The sequence below is a fragment of the Paramormyrops kingsleyae genome, chromosome 17 (assembly GCF_048594095.1).
Source record: "Paramormyrops kingsleyae isolate MSU_618 chromosome 17, PKINGS_0.4, whole genome shotgun sequence".
Taxonomy (NCBI): domain Eukaryota; kingdom Metazoa; phylum Chordata; class Actinopteri; order Osteoglossiformes; family Mormyridae; genus Paramormyrops; species Paramormyrops kingsleyae.
The window spans coordinates 26,934,929-26,959,880 of record NC_132813.1 but is presented as its reverse complement, the minus strand read 5'-3'; the positions used below and the strand labels follow the sequence as shown (position 1 = coordinate 26,959,880).

Genomic DNA, 24,952 nt, shown 5'->3' with positions numbered 1-24,952 from the left:
CAGTTTTGTTATTTAACTCCATCCAGTTCACGGTTTCTAGTTTTAATCTCATACAATTGAAGTTAGCCTTCCTAACATTATATATTTTTGATTTGGACTTTGCTCTTCGGGCACTAAACTTAACCTCAAATTTAACCATGTTATGATCGCTACTGTCAAGTGGTTCTAAAACATCTAATTTACCAATCCTGTCCTGGTTATTAGACAAAACAAGATCAAGAATGGCATCTCCCCTGGTAGGGGTGTTAACAAACTGAGTAAAAAAACAATCCTGTACTAATTCCACCATCTCAAGTTCATTTTCAGAAGAGCCAGCAACAATGTCCCACTGTATCCCCGGTAGATTAAAATCACCCATAACTACCACATCATTTTTATTGCTCATAATCCTAATATCACTGTATAACAATCTGCTTTCCTCAGCAGCTACATTGGGTGCTCTGTAACAAACACCGACAATTAGGCTATTTGAGTTTGTAGCATCTAATTTTACCCATATAGCTTCCGTACTTTTACTTATATCAGTAAGCTCCCTTGCCTGCAAGATTTCCTTTACATATACTGCAACACCACCTCCCTTCTTACCTATACGGTCTTTACGGAACAATGTGTAACCATCCATATTATATTCTTGTCCATCCTTATCACTCAACCACGTTTCAGTTATTGCTATAATATCATAAGAGTCCGATGAGATAAGAGCCTCTAAATCATGAATTTTATTCCTAATACTCCTGGCGTTTAGATACAGACAACAAAGGGTAGGCTTATTACAGTGCCTACTTATAATATGATTTTTTTGGGCTTTCCGTTTCCCCCCAGTTACATACTTAACTAACCTCCCTGCCCCCCCAGTCCCTAGTTTAAACATTCCTCAACTACTCTACAAATACGCCTTCCCAGTACACTGGTTCCCCTCCGGTTCAGATGCAACCCATCCGGCTTGAACAGGTCCCACCTGTTCCAGAAGGTCCTCCAGTGCCCCATAAACCTAAACCCCTCTTTCCTACACCATCCTTTTAGCCACGCATTTAATCTCCTTATCTCAGCTAACTTAGCCTCACTTGCGCGTGGCACGGGGAGTATTTCGGAAAATACCACCATGGACGTTCTGCTTCTAAGCTTATTGGCGACTTCTATAAATTTATCCTGCAGAACAGCCCTTCTACCCTTGCCTATGTCGTTGGTGCCAACATGCACCACGACAACTGGATCCACCCCAGCTGGGGCCAAAAGCTTGTCCACACGATCTGGAAGGTCTCCTACCTGGGCACCAGGCAGGCAAGACACCGTACGGGACCCTCTATCACGCGTGCACACATAACTGTCTACTCCCCTAATAATTGAATCCCCCACTACCACAACCTCCCTCTTTCTGGGGGGAGGGGGCTCCTCAGTGCCCAAGGGCCCACCTGCTTCCCCAGTCCCTTCCGGCTCTAAAGCTGGAAGCACCTGAAACCTGTTAGACACAGACACCTCAGGTGATGCCGCCTCTGTAACGTGTGTACGCCTTTTCCTGCGTCTACGACCTACGGTCACCCAGCTCTCTCGACCTCTCTGCTCTTCATTCTCCCTCCCCCCCGTTAGTGGCGTACACACCGTCTCCCTAAACGGCGTATCAACTAGCTCATCTAACTCACTGTTGCATTGGATGCGAGCCAGTTGCTCCTCAAGGTCGCGAACCTTGACCATGAGTGAGTCCACTAGCTTACATCGCTCGCAGATGAAGTCCGACTGGACACTAACGTCCAGAAGGGCAAACATCTTGCAAACGCAACACTGAGCTGGCCCCATAATTAACTAACTCACTATGACCCCGTACTCCCAGCCCAGTAAATTTATATAGTGTATTTAACTATAAAGATTAATTTGCGTAACAATAAATGCAGTAACGTGCGGAGTACACTAAAATAAGTTATTACTTGTGTTAAAACGGAACTTAATTATTATTTTATTAAAAATTTTAAACCTGATAAACTTACTACTACTTACCAGAAGAACTTCTGCCTGAACCAAGTATGAACTAAAAACAAGGCGAAATCGAAGTTGCTCTTGGGAGGTCGAAAAACCACAAAAACCCCCTCACAGCAGGCTACTGCCGGAGCGGGAAAAAAGTGGAAAATGTCCTCCCGGCCCCGACTGGCGACCGAGCAAAGCTCAGGAGCAACTGTCCTTTTCCGACGCTTGGTAGCGATACCGACGTTAGATGTTATTAGTTATAATCGCCCCGCGGGTGTTTGTTACGGAGTTTAAACGCGGACAGAAAAACGCCGCGCACGCGACACCCGCAGCTCTCTGTCGGTAATAATCGCGCTGTTGATTAACAGACAGGACAGACAAGCACTCACGCTGACCGAAATAAGAACAATAAATAGAAATAAACAGCCACCCACGTAAACAGGTAAAGCACACAAACACTCAAAACACTCCAAAAAAAACAATCCCAAACAATCGCTGCAGCTCAACACCACTCTCTCGCAGCAATCCCAGCAATCCTCGCAGCAATTCCTTCTTTCTTAAAAAAAAAAAAAACAACAAGAAAAATGTTAATACCCTCCCCCCCAAACTGCTATTTTTGTCTATTTGGGGGGGGTCTTGATCGGGGGGTACTGGGGGGTACAGTACCCCCCGATCAAGACCCCCCCAAATAGACAAAAATAATTCGAACCATGATCTCACTAGTCACTATGATTTTGACGAGAGAGATTGCTGTTTCCTCCAAACCTTCCGCAATCACGCAGCTCATTTCGCTTTGCCCTGCCTACTGAGAAACTGGCTAATTTGCATACTAACAGTGATTGGATGTTTAGCTGGGGGGAGGGTGAGTAGGGGATCTGCCGAGTGCTGCGTGAGCCCGCGCACAAACAGAAGGCGGAGGGAAAGAGCGAACAAGAAGTGAAACTTATCATCTCGTTTGTGCCTTTTTCAGTGGATTTTTCAGCTACTGTAGTAAATCTTGTCCATATTCAGTTTGTGGGTAATTATTATTTTCTTCCTCAACTTCTAAAAGTTTGATTTAAGGGGACAGGACGTTTGCTTAAGTGGGCGTTGCCCCAGCGTAGAGCCGGCCCCGACATACATGTTGGCTAACAAAAGGCATACCACCAACTAACAGCAGAGATTTACCAGTATACAATAAAAACCACCGTCGTTTCTTGATACAAACCTTTAATTATATTCTCCAACATTGAAAACACAAAGATCGCTCACAAAATCACAAAAAACCTGCGGGGTGTACTGTAGTTCGTTTTCACAAAAAGCTAACCAGTGTCAAAATTAAATTCACGAGTCATTTCCCACTGACGCAGCTCTGAAAAGTATCATACACGTGGTTACTATGGTTTCTTTACAAAGTCTAAAATGCTTTGTTGCTTTTGCTTTTAACAGTCTGCTTGAAAACAAATGCTTCAATATTATTTATGCTGTCTAAAAAAGTTTTACCTGGATCACGTTTCACAGCTGCGTTGTTCAGCAAATTACCATGCGAATGCGATTTGAATACGCGCTGTTTAGCACTTGTGATACATTTTTAAAAGCCGGTGAATATATATAATATTCAAATGTATATTGAAATATCGGAAATGTGTTTAAAAATCGTATCACCGTTATCGGAAAAAATTATATCGCGATATATATTGATATCGAATTATTGTCCAGCCCTAGTTGTCTCCCTGAATAGGGGAGAGGAAAAATCACAAAAAAATCACCAGCGATGTTTCCTCTTCGATAACTTTTATTGAATGAGTAAAACTGGTACACGGGCAGTGTCCCGCGCGAGGCCACCACACAAGCGCTGCACGATAGCGATGGCAGCCATTTTAAACTCAAATAATTAACCCCGAAATAACCGATCAATATAAGACATCAAAATATGCCATATCTGCACAGTAAGTTCAAATAATAAACCAAAATAACATAGAGATCATTTAAACAACAAACTATCACAGTACACTTTACACACCACTAACTACTTTAATGCCGGTTTCAGCACGAGCAGTTACGCACGTATCTAATGCATTAAGATACAATTAGCCGTTTTTTTTTATGTTTACTTACATAAAACACATACGGAAATACTACAACATGAACCACAACCAGTACTGACATTTTAGACAACATTTAATGACAAAACAACTTTACAATACCTGAATAGGGGAGAGGAAAAATCACAAAAAAATCACCAGCGATGTTTCCTCTTCGATAACTTTTATTGAATGAGGAACATGTTCGTGATCTCCCCCTAGTGTACCAATCAGGCATTACCAATTAACTAAAACTTTGCAATAGGCATAAAAAAAAACAACTCTGCCTCCATCCCCAACACTCCAACATGTACCCATTTATAGCCACTCAGCACAACCCCTAGAAAGCAACCTCAACGAAAACACCAATTTCCAACATACCACATGTACCCGTAAGTTTTGGGTCCCCCTGAGACAAATTCCACAATGTAATCATCTGGGTCCAGCTCGCTTGTTAGTTCACCGAGAAAATCACCCAGAGGGGGCGCCCAGTCACCCGGCTTGCTGACAAAAATGACCGAGTCTGTATCATGATACAGCGTACGCCGCCCCAAGCGGTCCATGAGATTGTACAGCTCAAGCCTAGCATACGCGGTTGTGAACGCTGCAATAAAAACATTGACGTGCCGCGGCATGCTAGGGTACCCCTTTATGTTGCACCATTGGACCATCGCTCACGCGACGTAACAATATCCACCTTCGCGTCCCCCTCCCCGCCTTGTTGTACCCCATTATCAATGTTCATCATTTCTGGATCCACCTCCTCTGCCCCATCATCATTTAAATCATTTAATAAGTTTTGCAAGATGGAGCTAAATTCACCCGGATGCTCACCATTCAGCTCTGTTAGCATCTGGTGCAGTTCAGAGTGCATTTCCGCATCTGCGCTCAGTCCGCTGCCACTCCTAACACCAGATCTGGTCACGTGGTCGTCAGCCATTTCCACCTCCATAGACACATATGCATTTCGTGCCCCCCTGTCTACATCGTTATCCATATTAACACAGTCCATAGCTTCATCAGTACCATTCTCATTAAAATTATTTATTAAGGCGAGCATGAAAGGGTTTAATTTCAGCCAGCGGTCCATCATTCAGTTCATCAATCAGCCGCTGCAGATCAGGGTTAATATCGTCGTCGTTTATATGCATCGTTCTAGACCCCCCAGCCCCATCAAAACTACACAGCCACCATTTTTCAGACATGTCCCCCTGCTTATTCTTTAGATCTGGTCAGACAGATCCGCCAAAAAATCACACATCTGATCCTGAAAAAGGAAGAAAGCTAGTTTGAGCGCCTTCAAATGCTCCTCTCGGGAATCAGCTCCGGCTGGGAAATTCATAACAGGCAGTTGCCAAGGTGTTAATGGGTCAGTGTCACGATCCGCTCCGTTCGATCCCGATGTGTGCCACGCCCACCTCGTTACCTCATGTGATTACCGATTGTTATCACCTGTTACCCGTTCTTTCCTGCTTGTCTTGTGTATTTAGTCCGCGTCTGAGTTAGTTTCCCTAGGTCTGTCATTGAGGTCGTTTGCTGTGAAGCTCCCCTGTCTGCTTTGTTTCCTTTAATAAATCCTTTTTGACCGTTTTCACGGCTCACTTGCCTGCTTCCCGGATCGCCCGGACACGCAACCTGACAGTCAGTATCCCAATCTTGTGCCCACAGCGGTGGTTCTGGTAAGGCACGGGGTGAGGATGCTGGAACACCGTTCGCAGATCCCCCTTGGTCCGGCGGTACGCTTCGTGTTATGGGAGTTCCTGGTCGTGTAAATCCCAGTTGTCCGGTTGACTGGTCCTGTACGCTGTCAGTTGAGGTAGCTAGCTCCGCTTCTATTTTTTCAGCAGCGGCGCTCAACAATTCATCATCTGCCGTGTCTTGGGGGTAAAACGGGGCATAATCAGTCTTTAAGCATTTCATACAGAAAAATCAATGATACGGGGTAAACAATATTGTTCCACGTACCATTAAAACTGTCCGCTCTTTTCCGCTTATGGCTAACTGGGCCTTATCTCTGAAAATAACCATTGGCATGCATAGCAGTTCATTGCAGCTATCTGCAATTGTGAGTATATTCACGTTCAGTCATTGCCACATTTAAACAATAAACCCAATAGAGGTAAATAACTATGAACAATAACTTACCACTATCCCATTCCTCTGTTACACGGGTCTTACTCGGACTTGACAGCGTGGGAAATTCTTGGTCAGAAATAATCGTAATGTTTTCACAGTAGAAAAATTTCTAACAGCAATTCTAAAATACATTTAAATGAAAATGTAGCATAGGCCTACCTCCAGTTTAGCGTTTCCATCGCAAAGTCTTTGGTGTTGCTTCAAGCTTTCAGATGTCAGGTGTATTTAGTTTATTTATTTATTTGAACAGGGACAATGTACAAAATAACCTCAAAAAAAGAAGAGATGCTTTGTACCAGGTTATAGCACTATTGGTAATTCACACCTGTAGTCCCTGGTACTGATTTCGCACATTCATTTGCCCTGCTTAATAAAGGCAAACTTTTGGGGGTGTTCCCGTTGTGGGGGGCTTACGCGCTGTGGATACATTCGTCCTCAAGGAGGCGCTAGCGGTCCGTCTTTACCATCATACGAGCTATCCCCCGTTTTTAAAAATTTGCTTTTGACACTATTTCTTATATTAATTTGTATGACTGTTAAACTTTTATTCCTTAATTTATTTATTATGGTGTTAGTGGACCAGCCATGTGCTTTAATTATTTCCTTAAACTTTTTATGTATGTTTTTATAAGCAATTACTATAACCAGGGTTTTATTCTTTTGTTTTACGACGTTCGTGGTTTGCCATTAAAGAGGCTGATACACTTGTGCTAAGAATCTTCCTCATTTCTTGTTGTCTAAAGAATAATTTAAAAATTTATAGACCCATTCATATTAATTTGAAATAACGCTATTGCAAAAAGAGTTGTTGGTCGTTTTTACAATGCCCCACCCCGCTGTTCGCACAATACGAATTCACCCCTGCCTATCTGTACTGTCATGCAATGATAGTCAGGGCATGTAGACAATATGCTTAACCGACATGAATGATGTTTTTATACACACTTTAAAATTCAGAAAACTAGTTGCCTCAGCTGATTGTGGTGTGTGGGGATTGTGGCTCTCCCGTTTCTACACCCCACCCCCACCACGCTGTTCGCATGATAAGACAAGTCCAGTTCTGCAAATCATGCAACGGCTATAGTCCGGGGTGTGTGGAGGGATAATCTACCATAGTTTTGAAAATGTTGCTAAATACCGCTCAATAGTTCCAGCAACTATTAAATGTTTTTAAATAAAATCGGGGCATCTTATTTAAAATAAAACTAACAAAATACAACTAAATACATCTTTTATTCTTTTGATTAACTAAACATAGGTGAATTTAGCTAAATGTCGCTAAACAACCCGTGGTGTGGACTTTTATTTAAATTAGAAATATATTATTTTATACTATTTATGTGCGCAATTTTGATAAAACAAGGAAATTTTACATCATAAGAACTCAGTTGTTTTGCGTGCATCAAATATAACCTGCTCATTCCAACATTTCATTTTTCAACCGTGGACCCTCCTGTCTACATGGGAGTGCAGAGTAAACCAGCTGAATGGGGATATTGCTATTTTCTCTGCTTCAGTCTCTCTAATTGATGCAGCTTGGTTGATCCATGCAAGTACAAATATGAAATTCAAACCTCTATACTGTGGTTGTAACTATCCTATAACTGAACAGAGGTGAGAGAAGTTGTTTCAAGTCAGTGATTTTTTTTTTTTTTTGCCTGTTCGATCATCTGTAAGACATTTAATAAAATATATTAAAACTATACATTGTAAATCTTAAACACACCCAAAAATGATTTGCCAATGACATTTTTTGCATGTTAAATCTACAAGTGTGGTGATTTTCTTCTAACTAGGGTTGAAGTGTTGAATGTATCAGTGATCAAACCTTTTTTCACTCAATTGTCATTTTGCAGTAACTAAAATGTATGTGGTTAAGAGTGTAAGCTATGGTAAAAATGCAATACGGCAGACTTCCTCATATTTTTTCTTCGATTTTCATTAACAAATCAATTCAATTCAATTCAATTTTATTTATATAGCGCATTATCACAACATTACATTGTCTCAATGCGCTTTACATTTCTGCCTCGTAAGGACCCCCCATTGAGTAAGCCAAAGGCAACGGTGGCAAGGAAAAACTCCCTAAGAGGAAGAAACCTTGGGAGGAACCAGACCCAAAGGGGGAGCCCATCCTCCAGGGGCCGGCAGATGAGTCAAACAAACAAGATGAAATGACTAAGCTAATACAGACAAGATGAAATGACTAAGCTAATACAGGGGTTGAAATATATGTCTCAATGCAGCGGCCGACCGGTGCAGGCACGTGGTGCTTGATGCACAATGGCAGGATTAATAGACACACAGCCGCAGGATGGATGGCGAGGCATCGTGTTGAGCCAAGGGCAGGCAGGTTGGAGGGTAGTTGCCGGAGGTGAAGGTAGTTGTCTTGCAGGCCGCAGAGGCATAAACTCTTCAACGACATTGTGCTCCATGGAGCACACCCCAGAAGGGGTGAGGGAGGAAGTAAGAATAATTGTGTATTAGCCAGAGTTGAGGAAACCAGAGCCAGTGCAAGCAAAATGATCGAGTGCAATATTCGTCTAGGCTCCAGCAGATCTGAATATAGCAGCATGAGAAAGAGGGAGAGACAGGCGGGAACACAGGCATGGGGACTCCCTGAACATCAGCACTCTAGTGTAGAGCTAGAGTGACAGCACTGACGCATCAGTTTATCCAAAGCCAATGACACCGATCCCCACCCAGCTCATCACCTCATACTGTTAGTCTGACTGGGAGTGAGGGACTAGCTGGAACCAGAACTAGGTTTCCTATACGCTAAGCTATACAAGTGCGTTTTTAATCTAGACTTGAAAAGCGAGAGTGTGCCTGAATCCCGCACATCCGCTGGGAGACCATTCCACAGCTGCGGAGCTCTGTAAGAGAATGCTCTGCAGCCTGCCGTAGCCCTGTCTACTTTAGGAACTAATAGATATCCTGCTCCTTGTGAACGAAGCAGGCGAGAAGGGTTGTAAGGGACCAGAAGATCATTGAGATATTGTGGTGCAAGGCCATTCAGAGTTTTGTAAGTCAATAGTAATAATTTGTAGTCAATCCTAAACTTGACCGGTAGCCAGTGCAGGGAAGACAGGATAGGGCTAATGTGATCAAATTTTTTAGTTTTTGTTAGAACTCTGGCAGCTGCATTTTGTACTAACTGAAGTTTATGTAGGGATCCAGATGGACAACCCGAAAGGAGGGCATTGCAGTAGTCCAATCTAGAAGTTATAAAGGCATGTATTAGTTTTTCTGCATCTTGAAAGGACAGCAACTTCCGAAGCTTGGCTATGTTCCGTAGATGATAAAATGCCGTACTGGTAATGCTATTTATGTGAGCACTGAAGCAGAGGTCGGAGTCTACCAGGACACCAAGATTTCTGACCACTGTTTTAAATTGAGTAGGGAGGCCGCTAGGGTTGGGGTTTACAAACTTATTGCGGGCCTCCTTAGGACCGATTAAAAGAACCTCAGTTTTTTCAGTATTTAAAATGAGGAAATTCCATGCCATCCAACAACGGATGTCTAGCAGACAGTCGGCTAAAGAAGAGAGCTGGGATGCGTCACTAGGTTTAACAGATATATACAATATATATATCTGTTATAATATATATCATCAGCATAACAATGAAAATTAACACTGTAATTTCCTGTAACCAGGAAATCATTGTCTTCCCTCAACGCTTTGTCTTGATCATAAGAACATAAGAACATAAGAACTATACAAACGAGAGGAGGCCATTCGGCCCATCGAGCTCGCTTGGGGAGAACTTAACTAATAGCTCAGAGTTGTTAAAATCTTATCTAGCTCTGATTTAAAGGAACCCAAGGATTCAGCTTGCACTACGTTATCAGGAAGACTATTCCATACTCTGACTACACGCTGTGTAAAGAAGTGCTTCCTTAAATCCAGTTTGAAATGTTCTCCCGCTAATTTCCACCTATGGCCACGAGTTCTTGTATTTGAACTAATGCTGAAGTAACTATTCGGTTGAACAGCATCCAAACCTGTTAGAATCTTATAGACCTGGATCATGTCCCCCCTCAGTCTCCTTTGCTTGAGGCTGAACAGATTTAGCTCAAATAACCTTTCCTCGTATGACATTCCTCTAAGACCAGGAATCATTCTTGTGGCCCTACGCTGCACCTTTTCTAAGGCCGCTATGTCCTTTTTAAGATATGGTGACCAAACCTGTACACAATATTCTAGGTGAGGTCTCACCAAGGAATTGTATAATCTTAGCATTACCTCCCTTGACTTAAACTCCACACACCTGGAGATGTACCCCAACATCCTATTGGCCTTTTTTATTGCTTCCCCACACTGGCGAGAATGAGACATGGAAGCATCAACATACACACCAAGGTCTTTCTCATAATCAGCTACCTTTATTTCAGTAGGTCCCATAAAATACCTGTACTTTATATTTCTGCTCCCTACATGGAGTACCTTACATTTGTCTATGTTAAATTTCATCTGCCAGGTGTCAGCCCAGTCACTAATTAAATTAAGATCCCGCTGTAGCTGCTGAGCCGCTAGTTCAGTATCTGCTACACCACCCACCTTGGTGTCATCTGCAAATTTCACCAGTTTACTGTATATATTGGTGTCTATATCATTTATGTAAATTAGGAACAAAAGTGGTCCTAAAATTGAACCCTGCGGTACCCCACTATGAACGCAGGCCCACTGTGACATCGAGCCTCTTATAACTACTCGCTGCTTCCTATCCGTTAACCAGTTATCAATCCAAGTCGCTACAGTTCCTAAAATACCTGTCGCTTTGAGTTTAAGTGAGAGCCTCTTGTGGGGAACAACATCAAAAGCCTTTTGGAAATCTAAATAGATGACATCATAGGCCTTCTTATCATCAACTTCCTGAGTAGCTTCCTCAAAAAACTCCAACAGATTTGTTAAACAGGATCTACCTCTCCTAAATCCATGCTGGCTATCCCTCAAAATGTTATTTGAGTCCAGGTAATCTACCATTTTCTCTTTGATTATAGCCTCCATAACTTTACCAGTTATACAAGTTAGACTGATTGGCCTATAGTTTGACAAATTACTTCTATCCCCTTTTTTGAAAATGGGCGTTATGTTGGCATGCTTCCAATCAGAAGGTACCACACCTTCAGATAAGGATTTTTGAAACAGTAATGTTAAGGGTCGGCAAATAATATCCCTCATCTCTTTTAACAGTTTCATGTAGGAAACATTAACCAATCTGTAGGGAAATTATTAATTTAATGATCAATAATTAATTAATTCATCCATCCATCCATCAACTTCCGCTTGTCCGGGGTTTGGGTCACGGGGGTAGTAGCTTCAGGAGAGATACCCAGACCTCCCTCTCCCCAGCTACCTCTACCAGCTCTTCGGAGGGATGCCAAGGCGTTCCCAGGCCAGCTGAGAGATTTAATCCCTCCAGTGTGTCCTGGGTCTGCCCCGGGGCCTCCTCCCTGTAGGACATGCATGGAAAATCTCTCTGGGTAGCCGCCCAGGAGGCATCCGCGTCAGGTGTCCAAACCACCTCAACTGGCTCCTTTCAACGTGGAGAAGCAGCGGTTCTACACTGAGACTCCCGGATATCCGAACTTCTCACCCTATCCCTAAGGGAGAACCCAGACACCCTGCGGAGAAACCTCATTTCGGCCGCCTGTATTCGCAATTTGATTCTTCATTACCCATAGCTCATGACCATAGGTGAGGGTAGGGAGGAAGATGGACCAATAGATCGAGAGCTTTGCTTTCTGGTTCAGTTCTTTCTTAGCCTGCAAAACTGCAGACGCTGCTCCAATTCGTCTGTCCAGCTCTCGATCTCGCCTACCCTCACTCGTGAACAAGACCCCAAGACACTTGAACTTCTCCACTTGAGGCAGTACCTCTTCCCTGACCTGAAGAGGGCAATCCACCCGTTTCCGGCTGAGAACCATGGTCTCGGACTTGGAGGTGCTAATCCTCATCAGATGTCTCAAAGGCAGTGTGCGTAGATGTATCTGAGTTAAGGAGGTCCACAAAGTATTCCTTCCACCTCCGGGTGATGTCCCCATTTGAGGTCAACAGCACCCCCTCCCCACTATAAATAGTAGGAACCAGGAGCTACTTCCCCCTCCTGATATTCCGGATGGTTTGCCAGAACCTTTCTGAGGCCAACCGAAAGTCACTTTCCATGGCCTCACCAAACTCCTCCCACGCCCGGGTTTTTGCTTCTGCAACTGCCCGAGCTGCGTTCCGCCTGGCCTGCCGGTACCCGTCAGCTGCCGCTGGAGACCCCGGGCTAATAATTCCTGTTAGGCCCCCTTCTTCAGCTTGACAGCCCCCTCACCTCTGGTGTCCACCATCGGGTACGAAGGTTAATTGATTATTATATTCGAGCAAGAAGACTGTTTTGCATTGACCCTGAAACTGGAAGCTGAAAGCGCCTGTTTATGAAAGAATCGGAAACCTCCTTTGCTTGCTAAGAGAATGGCATGTATTACGCAGGCTGCTCAATGCCACAGAGGAAGATAACGGTCACCGGTTTGAACCCAGCCTTGGGACGTCTGCAGATCCTTGAGCAAGGCCCTTAACCCCCAGTTCCCTAGGGCGCCCCAAACAGGTGGCTGCCCTTCGCAGCCAGCTTACTCTACAAAGAGCAAGTTGGGTGATCAATAAAGTATCTATTATTATTGATATTATTATTATTAATAGTAGTAGTAGTAGTAGTAGCAGTAGTATGTGTGCTATGTTTAATCTGATTTGATTATTTGGATTAAACAGAAATATGTGAAGGGCTAGAAAGAGTGGGATGCAGCTGATGGCAACTGGCTGTCTGTCCCTGGGCCTGGCCCTGGGCTTACAGCAATGTGTAGGTGCATGGGATCATCACCTCTGAGGCCATCACACTTTTCATCTTAACCAATGGGGTAGAAGACTTGTTATAGTGGGGTTACAGAAATGTATAAGACCTAAGCTTTTCTGTTATTCGGGAGTTCACTTTTTTGGAACAGGAATACCTTGTTTATTTGATGTCAACTCCAGGTGTGCCCTGCTGTAATAAAGAAATTTTATCTCACTCAAGTCGTGTCAGGTCAAATTTACTTCATGCCTGGTACTGAACAGAATTTAGAGAAATAAAAGTGAGTACAGGTATTTTTACTTCCACAGTGCTCATTAGTATATTCCTTTTTTCTTAATAATGTATGGAATAGTTAATGTTGCCATTCCTAATGCTTTCACTTTGTAGCAGAATTTATTATTTCAACCTGCTTTTCTGGCATTGACACCACTTTGGTCCTCATGCTGAGGAACAACAGCAACAGATTCTGTTTAAGGAGAGAATGAATATATCACACTCAGCATCAACTGTAAACCTTCTTTCAGCTGAATTGACAATGTAGTAATGCTCACCTGGCCAAGCAACAGCTTCATGTTTAAGAATCATTATAATTCCTGCACAGTTCATCCAATATCTGTACATATATAGTGTCTGTACATACTCTCCCATTCTATTTCTGTTATTAAATTGTAAATATACAGTGCATCTGCTGGCATGTTCCAAACTAAATGTCACACATCGGGTGAGCACGATAGGAACGGAAGCACGGGAGTCCAGGAATCAGGGGTAAACGCGGGTTTTATAAAAGAGATAACATGATCGGGAGCATAGGGCAACATTAGCAAGGTGGAGACGTTAGCCACAATAAGACTTCCTGTTTAACGAATTTACTTGAGTTCTTTGAGGAAGCTACAAGAGAAATTGATCACAAAAAGGCCTACGATGTGATCTACTTAGATTTCCAGAAGGCCTTTGATGTTGTCCCCCACAAATGACTCTTGCTTAAGCTCAAAGCTGCAGGGATATTAGGAACTGTAGCAGCTTGGATCGAAAACTGGTTAACTGACAGGAAGCAGCGAGTAGTTATTAGAAGCACAATGTCACAGTGGGTCTGCATTCATATTGGGGTACCACAGGGTTCAATTTTAGGACCACTATTGTTCGTAACTTACATTAATGATATTGACAGCAATACATACAGTAAAGTGGTTACATTTGCAGATGACACCAAGGTGGGTGGTGTAGCAGATCAACAGGATCTGGATTTAATTAGCGACTGGGCTGATACCTGGCAGATGAAATTTTACATAGATAAATGTAAGGTAATCCATGCAGGAAGCAGAAATATAAAGTACAGATATTTTATGGGTTCCAATGAAATAAAGGGAGCTGATTACGAGAAAGATCTCGGTGTGTATGTTGATGCTTCCTTGTCCCTCTCACCATTGTGGGGAAGCAATAAAAAAGGCCAATAAAATGTTGGGTTACATCTCTAGGTGTGTGGAGTTTAAGTCAAGGGAAATGATGCTACAATTATATAATTACTTGGTAAGACCACATCTAGTATATTGTGTGCAGGTTTAGTCACCATACCTTAAAAAAGACATTGCTGCCTTGGAAAGGGTGAAACGTAGGGCTACGAGAATGATTCCTGGTATTAGAGGAATGTCTTATGAGGAGAGGTTAGCTGAGCTGAATCTGTTCAGCCTTGAGCAAAGGAGACTAAGGGGGGACATGATCCAGGTATATAAGATTCTAACGGGTCTGGATGCTGTTCAGTCAAATGGCTATTTCAATATTAGTTTAAATACTAGAACTTGTGGCCATAAGTGGAAATTAGTGGGAGAATATTTTAAAATGAATTTGAGGAAGCACTTCTTTAAACAGCATGTAGTTAGAGTATGCAATAGTCTTCCCAGTAGTGTAGCACAAGCTAAAACCTTGGGTTCCTTTAAATCAGAGCTAGATAAGATTTTAACAACTCTGAGCTATTAGTTAAGTTCTCCCCAAACAAGCTTGATGGGCCGAATGGCCTCCTCTCGTTTGTAAATATCTTATATTCTTACAAGACTAGGGAAACATACTCGAATGCAGACTTAAATGCACAGGACTAATGAAACAAGAAACAGCTTGTATATATGGGAATTCCACATGAGGTATATGAGGGGGCGTGGCATACAGGAGGAGTAGCACGATCTACACGCACACTCACACATACACATACGTACATCTCATATAGTATCGTATAATCAAAAATGTCAGACAGAAATATGGAGATATTTTATTACTGGAATATGCATGTTCTTTGTACAATAATCATATATTTACAGCCATAAATTGGGACTCTTTATACATAAACAGTACAACAACAAAATAATGTTTATTAATAAATACTGGGCTGGCACAAACGCTCAGTGGTTAGCACTTCAGTCTCCACAAGTTTTCCCTGTGGTCACACAGGTTTTCTCTGGGTACTCCAGTTTCTTACCACAGTCAAAAATGTGGGTTAGGCAGGTGGTGTTTTTATTTTTGTCATAGTATGTCAGTGTGTGCCTTGTGATGGACTGGCATTCCATGCAGGGTGCTGTATGCTTCCTTGGACAGCCTCCAGGCTCACAATGACTCTGTGCTGGGAGTTATGGAAAATGGATGGATTGATGGATGCATAAATGCAGTTAGACAATTTAGACTTGAGGACAGTTAAGATACACATTGTGAAATGAGACATCTAGCCTCCTAAATCTGTGGTTGGTGGTCTAACAAACCCTCCAGTGTATTAGTATATTACTCAGGCTAGTAAAAAAACATAAAAATGAACTGTGAACTCTGGACTCTAGACAATACAGTGAAACCTCAGTTCTTAAAACTCAAACCAACCAGTTCGAAAAAAAACGATCTAGAACTCGATCTGAATCTCAGTAAACGCTGACCTAATAACTTGTACGTGCGGGGAATTGAGTCACGCGGCACGTCTCTCAGCGGAAACAAAGGGTAACACTTCAGTCTCAGCCTCGCAATCGCTGTGATAGCATCATTTGTTGGTGATAGTGCTTTTTATTGAAAATATCAAGTAATACACTGTACTTTATATAATTTTGGCAGTCATTGCTCACCAAAAAGTTATGCAATAGTTGTACAGATGTTACAACCTAAAAGTTTCCGATTTACGAACAAATTAATGAATACAGAGTAATAATAAAAATAAACAATTGACCGCATGGCATAGTCTAGTGTTGGCGCATGGCTTGGGATTGTCACGATCTGCCAAGCCAGGACCGGGGAAGCAGGGACAGTAGTCAAGCAATCGGGAAACACGGGGTTTAATTCAGAACAGGCAGAACAACACAATGACATTACAATGACCGGACTGGGTAAACAAACTGAAACGCGAACTAAATACAGAGGACTAATGACAACAACTGGAAACAGCTGATCACACGGGGATTCCACACGAGGCTGGCTGGTTGGCTGACGTCATTTCCGCTGTGAGCGAAACTGGTTGCTACTGCGCGAACTTTAAAACTATAGATATCACCTAAATAATAATTAGAATTAAGTCATCAGAAAAAAATCCTTACAAGCTTAATAGTCTTCTGATAATTCTCCAAACCCCTACGGATTAATCACCTTCGCAAGCACCGACCCACGATCTCCATTCAATCAAAAAGGTGCTTCCAGCTTTAGAACTACCCGTTTCACGTAAGTACAACACCATGTCTCCTGTTCCGTGTTCTGAGTGCAATATGTTTAGTTATTCTTCTCCGGTTATTAGCGGTACGATTACCTGTGAGAAGTGTCAGTTAGTCGCTAGGCTGACGGAGAAGATTGTAGTTTTAGAGAGACGTATCCGGACGTTACGGGACATTCAGGAAACAGAGAGTTTTATTGATTCAGTGTTAGCGGCTCCGGATATGTCCGTCATAGGTATTCAGTCTCCCCCCGCTCCGGCAGCAGAGCTTTCGCAGCAAGGCGAGTGGGTGATGACCCGGCGGCATAGTCGTAAATCCAACCATAATTCACACCGGCACCATTCGCCCATTTGCGTTTCCAACAGGTTCTCCTCACTCAGTGAAACACCCGCTGAGACACCTGTTGAAAGTGCTCTAGTAATAGGCGACTCTATTCTAAGAAACGTGAGAGTAGCGACTCCAGCGACCATAGTTAATTGTCTCCCTGGTGCCAGAGCGACCGACATCTCGGCAAACTTAAAAGTGCTGGCTAAAAGTAAACGTAAATACTCTAAGATTATCATCCACGTCGGCACTAATGATGTCCTATTGAGGCAATCGGAGATCACGAAGTCAAATTTTATAGAGGTGTGCAACCTTGCGAAGAAGATGTGTGTGTCAGTAACGTGCTCTGGCCCCATCCCTGCTAGACGTGGCAATGAAATGTACAGCAGATTATCGTCGCTACATCGCTGGCTGTCGGAATGGTGCCCGATAAATGGTGTGGGTTATATAGACAACTGGAAGATGTTTTGGGGTAGGCCTGGGCTTTTGAAGAGGGACGGTATTCACCCCTCGCGGGCTGGTGCTGACCTCTTGTCTAAAAGCATAGCTCATAGTCTCCAGACAAATCGCTGACTAACTAGAGCCAAGCCCAGGCGGCAGGCAAACCGGCATAACCGACCGCCTGCTAGTCGCCTAGAGTCGTCACCTAGGGTTCATTTTATTGAGACTGTGTCTGTTCCCCGTGTTTTTAATCACTGGCTCCTAAGGCACTATTAATAAATGAAATAATTACTGATTTTAGTCTTGGTGCCATATGCCTCACGGAGATCTGGCTTAAACCAAATGAATTCATGGCACTAAATGAATCTACTCCAGCTGAATACAGTTACAAGCATAACCCTCAACCAAATCGCAAAGGTGGTGGTGTTGCTGCAATTTTTCAATCCAGCCTAGGAGTGACAGAAATGTGGTCTGAGTTTCAGCACATTTGAAACTCTTGTTCTTAGTCTTGCTGGCTCATCTCTTTCTTGCTCTTCACCCCAAATCACCATTGTTATTGTTTATAGACCACCTGGGCCGTACAATAATTTTCTTAAGGAGTTTGCTGATTTTTTTAACTAACCTGGTGGTCAGTACTGACAAAGCTGTTATTGTGGGTGATTTTAACATTCATATGGAGAAAGATAGTGATCCTTTAAAAATAGCGTTTACAGCTATTCTTGACTCTCTAGGTGTATCTCAGAATGTAGTCGGGCCTACTCATGCCTGTAACCATACCCTTGATTTGATTATTAGTCATGGCATCTTGGTGGAACATTTATCTATTATGCCTCAGAGTCCTCTGCTCTCAGATCATTACTTGTTAACGTTTGAAATCCAGTATAGCCTCCCGTTGACCACAGCTCCAAAGTACAGAATCAGACGTTCCATTGACTCACTAACTACAACAACATTTATGAAACAACTTCCACAGTCCTTCAGCCTTACATCTGAAGCATCGTGTATAAATGAACTTGAACAGGCGACTGCAAACATGGATAAATCCCTTCGTAGTACACTAGATCTTGTAGCTCCACTTAAGAAGATAAAGCATAGAGATAAGAAACCTGCCACCTGGTACTCTGATCATACATGTGAACTGAAACAGGCATCACGCAAGCTAGAGCGCAAATGGCGCTCAACTAACCTAGAAGTTTTCAAATCTGCATGGAAAGAGAGCCTGTCTAAATACAGACAAGCACTAGTGACTGCTAGGTCTGTTTATCTCTCCAGATTAATAGACGGGAACAAAAACAATCCAAAATTCCTGTTTGAATACGTGGCTAGCTTAACACAGAATTCTCCAATAAACTCGCAAGTCCCACAATCTCTTAAGAGTAATGACTTTATTACATTCTTTAATGGTAAAATAACTAAGATTAGACAGACCATCCAGTGCACGTCCTTAGCTAACTATGACTGCCAGACTCCTGCTAGTCTTATGCCTATCAATAATGAGACTTTTGAATCTTTCATTCCTATAAAACACCCAGAACTCCTGAGCTTAATTTCCTCCTGTAAATCCTCTACAAGCCTCATAGACCCAATTCCAACAAAATTTTTCAAGGAAATCGCACTACAGATTAGCAATACCCTGTTAAATGTGTTAAACTCATCTCTTAAGCTTGGATATGTTCCAAAACCTTTTAAAATGGCTGTTATAAAGAAACCAAATCTTGAACCTAGTGTTTTAGGAAACTATAGACCGATCTCAAATCTTACTTTCATTTCAAAGATCATGGAAAAGGTTGTAGATCGTCAGTTGTCTTCTTTCCTACAAAAAAATAATACTAATGAATTATATCAGTCTGGCTTTAGACCAAACCATAGCACAGAAACTGCTGTAGTCAAAGTAATGAATGATTTACTTATGGCTTCTGACCGTGGCTTGATATCGCTGTTGGTATTACTAGATTTAACTGCAGCATTTGATACTGTGGACCATAATATCCCCTTGGACCGGTTAGAAGGTGTGGTTGGCATTACAGGGACAGCACTCTCTTGGTTCCGCTCATATTTAACTGATCGCTATCAGTATGCACATGTGAACAACGTATCATCCAAGGCCACCAAAGTCACATACGGTGTCCCACAGGGATCAGTACTTGGCCCACTACTGTTTACCCTATACATGCTACCGCTTGGTAACATTATTAGAAATCATGGTGTTGGGTTTCATTGTTATGCAGATGATACACAGTTATATATATTTGTTAACCCTGATGATACATCAGTCCTATCTTGGTTAGAAGATTGTCTGTTAGATATCCGGTGCTGGATGGCAAAAAAAATTCTAATGTTAAACACAGAAAAAACAGTACTGGTGATTGGTCCCAAGGCTGCAAGAAATAAGTTTCACCACCTCAGCATTAGTGTCCATCCTACACAACCTAACACAGTGGTTAGAAATCTTGGTCTTCTAGTAGATTCAGATCTATGTTTTGATGCTCACATAAGAAGTATTACTAGAACTGCGTTTTATCATCTACGAAACATAGCCAAGCTTCGTAAGATGCACTCACTTCGTGATGCAGAAAAATTAATACATGCCTTCGTAACTACCAGACTACACTCTAAAAAACGCTGGGTTGTTTTTTCAACCCATATGCTGGGTTGAGACTGCTGGGTAACAAAGTTGGGTTGATTTAACCCAATTTGGGTTGAAAATCGGCCTTGATCTATAACCCAGCAGTGCTGGGTTGGGAACGCGGACGTGAAAGAGAGCACGCACGTCACGTCAACATCCAGGGACATCAGCGAGAGTTGACGGAGTTTTGCGCCGTCTTTAGAGGGAAGCCAGTGAAATTCTGTCTGAAACGTAAGTTATTCAGTGTGTATTTAACAATGTTCATAATAAATAAAACATTTGCTTTACTGTATAATATATATACACGCAAATTTTAGGCTTTCGGTCAGTTGAACTGAGATTACCTAACGACTAAGCGACGGCCGTGCTCCGCCATAACGTAAAATTTTTAAATATTACTTTTGTATATGTTAGATACGGTTTTGATATAGCGGAGTTTACTTAACTAATTTGATTTTGTCAGCACATCCACATAAATTTCCCGCTCTGCTTGTAAGGTACATTTCGTTCAATTCGTTTGACTTAGTTGTACATTCGACAGCAAACGATGTTAATTTACTACGAACATGTAATTTCTTTAATCCTGTAAATGGTTTGATGCAGGCGGGAATGTCTGAGCTCAGCTCAGGCTAAAGGAGGCTTGAAACTAAGCATGTTCGACGGACATTTTCTAAGCATAGTGCTAAGGCCATGGTCAGTGTTTAACTAATGCTGATAGCTTGGTGTGTTATGGTCTTTAATGCTCCTAAAGGTTTTTTAGGTGTTCTGAAGGTAGCTCTAAGGATATTTAACTTTTACACATTTTTGAGTTCTTAATGAATCTATACCATTTCTTTTTTATTTATTTTTCCTTTTTTCAGATTGGGACCAATATGGCTGAGTACCTTCGTTCAGAAGAGTCCATTGAATTTTCTTATGTTCTCATGCTTGGAGACAACCACTGCTTTCAAGCCTTTGCTATAATAAATGGCACAGCATTTGAGCAAAGTACATTACTTGCTGCAGTGGACGTTTGAAATGTTTTCATATTTTAAATACATATTTTCTTGGAAGTAAATTTGACTTCAGTCACTTTATATCTCAGGATATATTGATGTTTGCACATAATTGTTAATGGGAAAGTTATCAAATGTTTTCCTATTTTTTCTTAATCTTAAATTTGTATTTTCTTAAGTTTTTTTTTTTGTTTGTTTTTTCAGTCAGTTTGATGCCGTTTCATTATTACTTCTACATATTTTTTCAGTTGATGATTTATATATATCAGGATATGTTAATGTTTATGCACAAATTTGTATTTTAAAGTTAATCTTTCTGACTTCAGTCAGTTAGATGCTTTTTCATTATTACTTCTACATACTTTTATTTTTCCTCTACTCTGCAATTACATTGCAATTGATTCTTACTGATGATTCCTGTATATCTCAGGATATATTAATGTTTATGCATGATGTAAATGTTATGAAAAGTTTTCATATTTCAAATTGTGTTTTTCTAAAGTTAATTTGTCTGACTTCAGTCTGATGCATTGTTACTGACTTCAGTCACAGTGTTTCTGTGATAGTTTGATACATTTTAATAGAAATTGTCTTAATGCTGAGGTGGAGATGGGAAAATGTCTTAAATTCATATGGACACATTTTTTACATGTTTTGTCATAAATAAAATTCCATTACTGAAGTATGTATTGCTGTAGAATTGTTTTTATTTTAGTAATTTTAATCACCAAAGTTTCTAGATTAAATTTCTGACCCATTTTGGGTTACATTCAACCCAGCAGTGTAGTCATTTTTAACTAATAGTTGGGTTAAAAATCACAACCCAGCATGCTGGGTTAAACGTGTAACCCAACTTGTTGGGTCAAAATAACCCAGCGTTGGGTTAGTCCCTTTTTTACCCAGCGCTGGGTTACCAAAATAACCCAAATTGGGTTGTTTTTAACCCAGCAGTTTTTAGAGTGTAGACTACTGTAATGCCCTCCTTTCTGGTTGCCCGTCTGGTTCCTTAAATAAACTTCAGCTGGTACAAAATGTGGCAGCCAGAGTTCTCACAAACACTAAAAAATTTTATCACATCACACCAGTCTAATCCTCCCTTCATTGGCTACCAGTTAAGTCTCGGATTGACTATAAAATACTGCTGTTAACCTATAAAGCACTGAATGGACTTGCACCAGACTACCTTAATAATCTGCTGACCACATACAATCCCCCACGCTTGCTTCGATCTCAAGGTGTGGGATATCTGTTAGTACCTAGGGTAGAAAGAGCTACGGCAGGCTGCAGAGCTTTCTCCTATAGAGCTCCTCAGCTGTGGAACGGTCTTCCACCGGATGTGCGGGTTTCAGGCTCACTCTCAATATTCAAGTCTAGACTAAAAACACACCTATTTAGTTTAGCTTATAGGGACACTAGTTCTAGCTCTAGCTAGCTTCTCACTCCCAGTTAAACCTATAGTGTGAGGTGTAGAGCTGGGTGGGGATCGGTGCCATTGGCTTTGGATAAACTGAATTGACAGTGCTGTCACTCTAGCTTCACAATTGCTTGTGGGATTGGAGTGCTGACATTTCAGGGACTACCCATGCCTGCATTCCCACCTGCCTCTCCCTCCTACTTATGCTGCCATAGCCATATCTGCCGGAGCATTGCACTTCATATTGCACTCATCTAACTTTTAGCACTCCCTATAGTCTCCCTTACTTTGACTAATTGCATTTATTTCCCCTACTTCTCCTGGGGGGTGCTGCCTGGAGCCCTCAATCTATCAAGATGTCCAGCACACCCTGCAACATGTGACGTCGCCACTACCAATGACGTCCGTGCATCCAGCTCGCCATTCTGCCTGTGTCATCTTCCTTGTATGACCCGCTCCCTGCCTTCTGGCTGCCTGGCGATTGGAGGGAGCGGTGGCACCGGCTTGTCATCTCCCCCCTGCTCCCCGTTTGTGTTTCAGATTTAACTGTATTTGACTCTCCCTGCCGGCCCCTGGAGGATGGGCTCCCCCTTTGAGTCTGGTCCCTCCCAAGGTTTCTTCCTTCTAGGGAGTTTTTCCTTGCCACTGTCGCCTATGGCTTACTCACTGGGGGCTTTGGGTGGGGATGCTGTAAAGCGCTTTGGGACAATGTAATGTTGTGATAATGCGCTATACAAAAATAAATTTGTTGTTGTTGTTGTTTACAAGGGGGTGTGGTACACGGAAGGAGCAGACAATCGGGGCAGGACAGGGGTAGTGTTGGGGTAGATTGTTTATCGTTTTGGAAGCCCTTAAGAAAAAAATGCTCTTCTTGTCTTATTCTGTTCATTTTGTGTTAAAATGATAAAAAAAAAAAACATACAGTGGTACCTCAGAACTCGAACTTAATCCGTTCAGAACTCAGGTTTGAATCATAAAAAGTTTGAGTTCTGATTGAATTTTCCCCATAAGAAATAATGGAAAACCAATTAATTTGTTCCTGGCCCCAAAAGAATTACACCTAAGTATGTTTTTTTTGTTAGCATTCAAGCACAAAAAGGACAAGCTAAAACAAGAAGAGCATATACTGTACTAAACACATCTAAGCACATTTATCAAAACAGTAATTTATACAGTAAGAAAATAAATGTATCCAAACAATAAGTAAAGTAAAAAAAAAAAACCAATGTGTCCTGCCCCAATCGTCCGCTCCTTCCATGTGCCATGCCCCCTCGTTAACCTCGTGTGGAATCCCCGTGTGATCAGCTGTTTCTGGTTGTTGTCATTATTCCTCTACATTTAGTCTGCGTTTCAGTTTGTTTCCCCAGTCGGGTCATTATATTATCCATCTGCGTTTTGCCTACCTTACCTGTAATTAAACCCCGTATTCCCCGATACCCTGACGTCGGCGCCCGTCCCCGCTAGGCACAACAATGTTATTCTAATTAAATATATTAATGGTTTATTATTAATGATATTAACATAATTAATAAGAAATCTTTATTTTTAAATGTGTTTTATTGTATAATAATAATTACTGTTACTGTCTATAATTGTCTAAATGCATTTTTACTGTCTAAATACATGTATTCAGCTACTGTAAACATGCACGATGCTATCACAGCGAATGCGAGGCTGAGACTGAAGCGTTACCCTTTGTTTCCGTTGAGAGACGTGCCGCGTGACTCATATCCCCGCGCGTACAAGTTGTCTTAGATCGATATTCTCAGTTCGACTTCTGAGATTCAGATCGAGTTCTAGATCAATTTTTTTCGAACTGGTTGGTTCGACTTTTAAGAAATTTCAGTTCTAATGAGTTCAAGAACTGAGGTACCACTGTATTTAGGTGTAATTTTTTGGGCCCGGGAACCAATCAATTGCTTTTCCATTATTTCTTATGGGGAAAATTTGATCAGAACTCAAACTTTTTAGGATTCAAACCCCAGTTCTGAACAGATTAAGTTCAAGTTCTGAGGTACCACTGTATTCTGGTGTGAGGACAACTTGCTGCATCAACAGAAATACTAAATCCAGCAGTCATTAATCAAGATGAGAAATATGAGAAATAGTGAAGGCATGCATGTTGTCCTGATGGGATATACAAATTGGTCCATGTCATGCACAAATGACATGCTGCTGCACAGCCTCAGAAGAGAGACACTAGGCCTCGTTGGTGCTATTGGTCCGGCTCAGTTCCCTGATCCCTTGTAAGATCCGTTTCATATGGCCCACTTTAGTCACACCTAACTCCTATAATAAACACACACATAAGTTTTGAGCAGACACATATATGGGAAGAGAAATGCCCAGGGCATTCAATTTTTTTTAATATAACGGAATTATCATTTGAAGAAATTTGAATATTAATTACAATTAATGTAATAATGGTGCAATCGACCATTAAAGATGAAACCTGCAATGTTAGCCTACTACAGTCTTAACTGAGGAAAA

The 24,952-nt window shown here is 41.8% G+C and overlaps 2 protein-coding genes across 8 annotated transcripts in view; one reads left to right on the top strand and one right to left on the bottom strand.

Moving 5' to 3' along the window:
• Positions 1 to 24,952, bottom strand: part of LOC111837883 (diacylglycerol kinase delta) — a 267,917-nt gene that overhangs the window by 33,505 nt on the left and 209,460 nt on the right. For 2 of the 7 annotated variants that reach the window (XM_072701294.1, XM_072701296.1), the window contains one exon: positions 15,230 to 24,751. The exons of the other annotated variants lie outside the window; for them this stretch is intronic. In XM_072701294.1, coding sequence (XP_072557395.1) covers positions 24,662 to 24,751 — 90 coding nt within the window. In that variant the 3' untranslated portion in view covers positions 15,230 to 24,661. Of the gene's footprint in view, positions 1 to 15,229; positions 24,752 to 24,952 lie in introns of those variants that run through there. 7 annotated transcript variants of the gene reach the window in all.
• On the top strand, positions 16,687 to 17,559 carry LOC140579000 (uncharacterized). The gene has a single exon (XM_072701299.1). The coding sequence runs from the start codon at positions 16,687 to 16,689 to the stop codon at positions 17,557 to 17,559; it is 873 nt and encodes a 290-aa protein (XP_072557400.1).

Bases quoted from the DNA above. Each gene is read 5' to 3' on its own strand.
- LOC140579000 (XM_072701299.1), top strand. From the start codon at position 16,687: ATGTCTCCTGTTCCGTGTTCTGAGTGCAATATGTTTAGTTATTCTTCT.